The sequence below is a fragment of the Scardinius erythrophthalmus genome (genome assembly GCF_964197995.2).
Source record: "Scardinius erythrophthalmus genome assembly, chromosome: 5".
NCBI lineage: Eukaryota > Metazoa > Chordata > Actinopteri > Cypriniformes > Leuciscidae > Scardinius > Scardinius erythrophthalmus.
The window spans coordinates 25050528-25059124 of record NC_138225.1 but is presented as its reverse complement, the minus strand read 5'-3'; the positions used below and the strand labels follow the sequence as shown (position 1 = coordinate 25059124).

Genomic DNA, 8597 nt, shown 5'->3' with positions numbered 1-8597 from the left:
AAACAAAATGGATGTATATGAAGAAATATGGAAGCCGTTTAATTACTACATTAACAACAATAATATTGGTCATTTATTACAGGAGGTGTAACTATGTATAAGTGTTTGTTTGTTTTTTTGTTTCGTTTTGTTTTGCTGGAAAATGTAACTTTTATGTGTAAAGTACAGTAATGTATATTTGGTTTTTGGGTACCTTGCAATATCTGTTTTGCATTTAGATTCTCTTGTTGGGGTGGGAAATAACTGTGGCGAAATGGAAATGTGTTTCTCTGTTACCTGTCTTGCATAATCAAAAACAATAAACACATTGTTCAAAAAAAACAAAAAAACTAGTGGTAATAAATTTGGCAACAATGTTTATTCCTGAGAGAATCACTAAACTGATGATTATTCATTATACTTCATTTTTAGTTTACCTTTCTAATTGTGTAATAATATTACTCATTTGTTTTTTTGCTGAGGGCCAAGCAGATGTAGATTGTCGACACATATTCACCATATAGTTTTTAGACAACACAATTTTTGCCACCTAATATACATATGCACAGACACACATTTCTGTTGTCAATGCCCTAACTTGCAAAGTCTTTACAGGAAAGTTGCAACAATATGCCTTCAATAATAGACAGAGCACACGGTTTTCCTTACGCAAGCACACACATGTGAGAGTGTGTTAGGAATCATGCTGGTTTGGCACTGACAAGTTGCTGACAAGTTGCCAAGTTGCTATGTCCAAGTACTATCTGTGAGAGTCTCTCTCTCTCTCTCTCTCTCTCTCTCTCTCTCTCTCTCTCTCTCTCTCTCTCTCTCTCTCTCTCTCTCTCTCTCTCTCTCTCTCTCTCTCTCTCTCTCTCTCTCTCTCTCTCTCTCTCTCTCTCTCTCTCTCTCTCTCTCTTCTCAGATCTGGAACTAGCAGCTTAGGAGATACACACTCACTTCTCTCTCAGAGCACTACGCATCATGCTTCCTCCTCTCCTCCTCTCCTCTCTCTCCTTTTCCCTTGCTTTTCTTTCAGGTAAGACCCACTTTTTTTAAAAACCTAATCTCTTTATCTCTAAATGTATCTCACACCCTTCTGAACACAGGTAACCGACTGTCTGTGGTCTTGAGATACTCTCAAGCATTCTTTTGCTCTGATTGCTACTTTTCCTTTTTCATTCCGTCTTTGTGGTGTTTGTGGTGGATGCAAACTGCTCAAAGAATGTGTAAATGAATATATATGTGATAATGAGCATTTTCCAATGTAAATGAGCTTTAGGCAGTGCGATGTATGAGAATCATGTCAGTATCATGCTTATAATTGAGGTAAGTTCTTGTAAAATGTTGATAGAATGCTGGTTCTCCTTTTATCTGTAACACTTCTTTGAAGGGCTAGTCAGCAGAAATGACTTGCACATATCCAGTTTAGTTTAATTTTAGTTTTAGTGTTTGTTAAGGAGTGTTTTATTATGTGATACAGTATGTACAGAGAAAGAGAGAATTATTAAGAGTTGATTTATTAATGAATGTGGAGACAAACATGCAAGAACACACACAGCACACACTCTACAAAATTCCCCAAGGTGTTGGAAAGCAACACCATATTTATTCACCTGTCAAGAGATTCTCACGTTTTTATACTCCGTGATATGACCTGTGGCATCTCTCGTGATCCATAATCTACAGTACAATATTTTGGATCATAGACAGACACAAGTATGAATCAAAAATTCACTATTCCCCCAACCACCTCGCGCATGGTGGTTGAGATCCTCTGTTGGCTTGCAGTGTTTTGTTCATACTTAGCAAAATTATTCTCATTTCTGCTAGAAAGTTGGTGTGTAGGCCAATATGTACAGTACTGTATTAGCTTATATTATTTATTTAAAACACTGATAATTTAAGATGACAACTGATATCAAATGATATATATCCCCTAGAAGAACAAATGTACGATTCCCAATAATTAAAAACAGCTGTTGTTGTAGTTTAGAAAAACAAAATGATTTTTTTTAAAGGTAGCTCTTTATTTTAGTCCTATTTCACATGTACATGTATTTATTGTAGTAATGACACTAATTGGGTAACAAGGTACTAACCCTGAACCTATCCCTAAACCTAACCTTAACCCATTTCACCTTTCATTACACATTATTTTTTTCACTAAGTACACTGGAAGTACATTGAAAATAAAGTGTTGTGGCTGTACAGGCACTCTTGAAAAGAAAGTGCAAAATGTTTAATTTTAGGAGTACACTAGCTTTTCACTGGGGAATATCCTCAAAGGGGCATCTTTCACCTTATTTACTCCTGAATGGTTAGTAGTAGGCCTACCTTTAAGGGTACATATAACTATAGTCTATAGTCTAAGGTAATAATATGCACATTTTAGCAATAAATAAGGTATAACGTTGTCTCTTTCAGGATATTGCCACATTTTTCCACATTATTTCTGAGATTGGGTCTAAACAGTTTCACTGAATTCAAGTTATGTCCCTTAAATGATAAATATCATAGGCTAGAGATTTTTATGTGCGCACGCGTGTGTGTGAATGTGACAAACATATACCTTTCAGTTTCAGAGCCACACAACAAGTCAGATTTCTCTCTTTCAGTCTCACACATATTCATTATTTTTAAGTCTTGGTGTAAAGTCGACAATGTAGATGTGCATGTGTGTGTGTGTTTGCATTTGTGTCTGCCTGTGTTGAAGAGATTTCAAGAGGGAAAGAGATTCTCAAACAGCCTAGTGTGGAGGTTGAGGTTTTGGAGAGGTGAGCTAATTGGGTTTTGTGCGGTTCAGGGGAGACGGATTTATCATCTACGTGAATGACTTGCCTTACGATAATGATGCCAGAGCAGTGTATCGGGAAGGCATACGAGAGGATTATTCAAGTGTTTACGTGTGTGTGTATAAATAATGGAGAGAGAGGGTTTCAGCTGACCCTTAGATTTGATGGGGATGTGTAGAGGTGTCTGTGCTACATGGCAGCGGCTCCCCAGGGCTTCAGGTTAGACCAACCTATGCTTTATATTCTTCCTGCAGGCAGAAAGAGAGAGAGTCCATTGACTGGAACATGGTGTATGAAAAGCAGAATAAGGAATGCTGGATGGACAATGACATAAGGTTTCTGTGAAAGAGGCTAAGAATGAAAGCAAATGAAGATGCCATTGTTTTGTATCAGGGGATAGCCTACAATCTTGAACGTTGTCCATGAGGAGAGGGACACACTAAGATTATCTGTAGTATAGCAAACTCATTGTGGGGTAAAAAGGATCTTATTCATAAATATTTTGTCTCTGACTATTTGAATTTTAATGTTGACTCAGTGTTGGAAATGACAGTAAGAGAAGTGGATGATGAATAGCACACACTATACACCATCTAAATGCTTTTTTTTTTCAATGTTGAAAAATACTATTATACAATTAATATTAATTAAATAAATACTGTCGTTTTTGCCTTATATGAAAATGCTGTAGATCAGTCGTTCTCAACTAGGGGGCCTCAGCAAACCTCCATGACTTAGAATGATTCATAGCTTTTTAACTTTTCATTGTTATTGGTTAAATGCCCATAAATTAATTAGAAAAACAGTCATTAAAAAGAATTCCCTCACAATCTGATGTGATACAGATCATGTTCTTCAGTCACATGCAGGCAGAAAAGCTTATGTTGTGCTCCAGCGGTCTGTCGCACATGTTTCAATAGAAATATTCCAAATAAACCTGAAGCGCCCAATGCTGTTAAATCCCCCAGTTGCTTCGATAGAAACTTCTCAGCCCTAATACAAAAAGACCTGTCTGGGTTCCCTGCAGAGTACTGGGCTTTGTATCTGCAGAATCAACTTATTATTATTTTCTTTTACTTTGAAAATTTATTTTCCTCGCATGATTCTAGTTCAAAAGATTTTACTTAAATTTTCAATATACTGTAATCCTAGCTGGTTGACTTGCTACTTTAATACTGAAAGCAGCAGACACCACTTTGAAGCCTGTTCATTGGCAGGGATTGTGTTTCTGAGGTTTAAATGTAAAGAGTTTAATATCACATATTGAAAATGGATAATAATAAATGGTCAAATGTCATGCTTCTTTAAACCTTACATTCCGAGGTGTTACATAATAGCTGCAGTGTGCTGTTATGCCATCAGTTGGAGACACACACTATGATGCTGTCATGAGGTTGAGAGGTCACGCGAGTGGTGGTAGGGTTAACTCAAACCTACCAAAGTCTTCCATCAGTCACGTGACCTACCTGCATCATGAACTCTGACCTCCAGAAGAGTACCAAAGGGACGACGACAACATTAGCACACATTTCAGTTTGGCATTGTCATCATTACAGCACATTAAAGGATGAGAGATGTTTTAGCTGGGATGACTGTTTTGTGAGTCGGCATGAAACGGAAGTAGGCCTATAGCGTCTTTTCTTTTATTGTGATGCATATCCGAGTGAAATGGCTTCTCTAACAGGAAAAATGTTGCACGGGCATTGGCTGTCACCGGATCGTTGTTTGCTATAACTGCTATCTTATGTGAGTTGTCCCTGATTGTCCCGCTCTCACGCCAAACAACACGCCATCACAGAAGAAAAGATGTGCAAGAGGGTGGGGAAGTTGAAGTTACATAAATCCACTCTTTTCACAGACTATGCTGACGTGTTTCCGCAGTTATCAACATTGCGAATCTAGTTTATAATATTTTCATTTTAAAAGAAATGAATACACATAATTTATAACGTTATACTTATGTTACCTTGGCAACACTGGGTGTTTCTATTACAACCACTGATCTATATAATGACATTCTATATAGATCAGTGATTACAACGGCTGAGGGAGTGACGGCAAATTTAACGTCTTTCGTTCTTCTGACTGACTGCTGTAATCAATCTATATTTTTTCCCTCTTTTGGAAAGTTGTGAAAGTGCTATGGGTTATATGCTGCTTTGTATTACTTTTCTGACAGGAATAAGAATGTAGCCTACTTCATTTAACCGTCAAAACATGTCTGAGCAGACTTTGGCAAATTGTTTCAGTGCGTTCATGTGTTTGTTGTGTGTATGTAGATTCTTCAGGTTCTGATATGTGTCCATTGGGTCAGTTTCCTTGTGGGAATCTGTCGGTGTGTTTGCCTCAACCGCAGCACTGCAACGGGCAGCAGGACTGTCCTAATGGAGCAGATGAAGAGAACTGCGGTAAGACTGCGGGCAGGAGCGCTCAAAGACACTCTGACACAAAGAATACACGCACTAATGCAAATGTGCATACATTGGCACACTATATTGCCATAAACACTATGCATTTAGAAATATGAATACTGCAAATATAGAAATGTCATTCTTAAAATATCTGTGTGTGTTGTAGTGGATAACAGTGGTTGGCCCCATCTGTTTGATGCATTCATGAAAACAAGGGTCCAGGAGTCGAAAGAGTGCAGTGAGTACTTTCTCTTGTTCTCTTTTTCTCTGTCTGTGTTGCTTTGAGTGTGCTTGTGAATTGTTTACAGGAAACATACCTAAAGACAAACATCAAATTCTGATTAAATCTTGCACAGTGTTTCTCTTTGATCTTGAGGTGTGAGTGTGACTTTATGTTCACAGTTATCATTTGTTTTCTAAGCCTTATTTATTTGCCAGTGCTTGGCTTTCAATATATTTTGTATAATACTCCTAAACTCATGAATGTGAGATGGGTTTAATACGCACTTAGTTAGATGGAACAGATCCGCTGAATGATATTGGGTTTTATCAGTAAGTGTTAAAGATTTATGCTATTGGTAAGTGTTATCAGGGGATGAAATCATTTGGTTTTATCTCTGGATGTTATTTGGTATGAAAATTGAGAAAATATGAAAAATATAAACATTTTATTTATTTATTTTTTACATTTTTTTGCAATCTGTCACAAATACACTGCAGCTTAATCTAATGAAGAGCGAGACGACAGAACACAGAGAGTCAACGAAGCGTCACATTAAACATTGCGACAACAACAAACACAGAACTGGGGAAACTAAGGCCTTATATACACAGTGAATGATAATTATTAAAACAAGAAACAGGCGAGAAACGTATGGAGCTTATAATATGACAAAAGTATTTCAATTTGAATTGTGTAAATTTGAATTATGGACAAGTATAATCTAACAAATTTGAATAATATGTGGAATTTTAAATAGTTCCGAATTTGATTTCTTTAAACGAATATTGAACATTTGAAATTTGACGAATTGAAATGGTTTTATGGCTGAATTTTATAGACATGTATTTTCAAACAGCTGTTTTTTTTTTGTTTTTTTTTTTCTGAATTCTTAGTCTGCAAATATCAGAGAGAGATTCAAGATGAAGAAATTCGGAACTTCAATTTCAGTTTTCTAAAATTCAAAACACGGAAAATTCAGATCGTACAGAAAGTAGGTCACAGGTCATCCACATGGAAGAGTAAAGGATCTCAGAGAAGTCGAACGGTTCAAGAGAATCCATGTATCATTTGTTCAGTCGTTTTTTTATTTAATATTAAGAGTAGAACAGCTTGAATAACCTATATGATTTCTAATTATTCTAATAGTCCTCTGATGCGGCAGTTTTGTAACAAAAAAGGATGAGAGCTCAGGAAATCAGACTAGGTAAAATGAAACCAAAACAGAACATGACCATTACTATATCTTTCTAAAACAACGTTATATGACACTTCTCATATGATAGAATAGAACAGGCTAAGAGTCTTGAAGCTTCAAGGACTCGGAGTTGTTTGTCCCTCTTTTTTCTTTGAGTGCCAGAAAGAAAGACACGGGCAGGCAATATGTTTAGTTTGGGGAATATATTGGACACGCTTCATTGTCTCACTTCTGAAGATCAATTTGTTTTCTAAACTGCAAACAACAAACTGTTTTAAACTCTGCAACAAACCAATCCGTCACACTTCTGATTTCTAAGCAAATTGGCCTAAATTAAGAACTCACCAAAACGAGATACATTTGCCTAGATGAAAGTGTGGGAAGGAAATGAAGGAGAGAGAAATTGAAACTTGACATCTCTCACAATATTTTTTTAATGAGTTTTGCTGTCTACAATAAATTGGCGACAATGGTGAAACATTACTTGTGTTTTGTACATAGTGACAGTCGTGTGGACTGTATTTCAGTGGGTGGTCAGGGTGATGCTTACATTTTTAAAACATTTTTTTGAAAGAACAGAAGTGGCAGTAACGACATTTATAATGTTACACGGTTTCCAAAATTAATATGGACAAAAGTTATTTTAAATTGTATTAATTTTTCACAATCTTACTGTTTTACGTACCCTGGAAATCCAGAGTTCTCGCGAGAGCACAAGTTGAATTTGTTCAGCGAGTTTACTCAGGCATCGAGTAATGCTGCTCATTAAATATGCCCTTGTATCCGAGCTGCACCATTTACATCGGGTTATTCGATATAGGCGGGCCAGGGCGAGCTAAACAGATGACGACAGCGCTGTGACGTCGAAGTCATTAGTAAACATTGCAAGATGGCTATGGATGAACACCAGTTGTTTGAAACGGCTTTGGCCACTACAATGAACGAGTTAGACTTGGCTTTTTATCTAAAAGAGGAACAGAAGACTGCGCTTGAATCTTTCCTTTGCAAGAAGGACGTTTTCGCTGTTTTGCCGACCGGATACGGCAAGAGTATAATCTACCAGTTAGCTCCGCTGGTAGCTAAGCGTATGGGGCTGGTTTTTATGATTGGTCATAGTGTTATCCAGTTGCATGCAGTGAGATTTTCACATGCATGCTTGGTGCCGCCTCTCGAGCTGGCCGATTTTCATTAGTCGATGCCAGACCATTAATCTTTCAGATTTGGGTCTAGATTTCCAGGCTAGTTTTTACAGACAATTTCGTCAAATAAATAGGCTTGGTGAGCAGAAGAGACTTTTAGAACAGAAGTGGCAGTAATGACATTTTTAATGTTACAAAAAAGTTATATTTAAAATAAATGTTGTTCTTTTAAACTTTTTTTTATTGATCAAAGAAAAATGTATCACGGTTTCCACAATTAAAATTGACAAAAGTTATTTTAAATTGTATTAATTCTTCACAATATTACTGTTTTTACAAAAAAAAAAGTCAAATAAATGTTGGCTTGGTGAGCATAAGAGACTTTTTTTTAGAAAACAATAACAAATCTTACAGACCCTAAACTTTGCATAGTATTAAACTTAATCTTTTTTTGGTATTAGCTGTGCTTGTATATTATAAAAAAGCTGCCTGGAGGGGTCACCGAGATGGCCGCAGAGTGGACTAACTTCGTTTAAAGGAAAATTATTTAAAATAAGTCTCCAATGTCCCCAGAGTGTGTAGTTTTAGCTCAAAATACCCACAGATAATTTTTTACAGCATGTTAAAATTGCTACTTTTTGAGGGTAAACAAAAACGCACCGTTTTTGTGTGCATCCCTTTAAATGCAAATGAGCTGCTGCTCCCGGCCCACTCTCAAGAAGCTTCAAGAGCTTATGCTCCGGTGTCAGGACAATCTCATCTCACAGAATGAAAATGTCTGAATAGAAACTGTCAGTAACTGCGTTTAGTTCGAACCAGAGTCGGACAATAATGCCTACAGAGCCAGAGAGGTCTTCA

The 8597-nt window shown here is 36.8% G+C and overlaps 1 protein-coding gene across 1 annotated transcript in view; it reads left to right on the top strand.

Annotated features, from left to right (window-relative positions):
• Positions 1-960: 960 nt before the first annotated feature.
• Positions 961-8597, top strand: part of rxfp2l (relaxin family peptide receptor 2, like) — a gene marked incomplete at both ends in the record, with an annotated part of 56502 nt that continues 48865 nt past the window's right edge. Inside the window, 3 exons of the mRNA XM_081365117.1 lie at positions 961-1015; positions 5051-5179; positions 5349-5420. Of these exons, the coding sequence (XP_081221243.1) occupies positions 961-1015; positions 5051-5179; positions 5349-5420 (256 nt within the window). The remainder of the gene's footprint in view (positions 1016-5050; positions 5180-5348; positions 5421-8597) is intronic.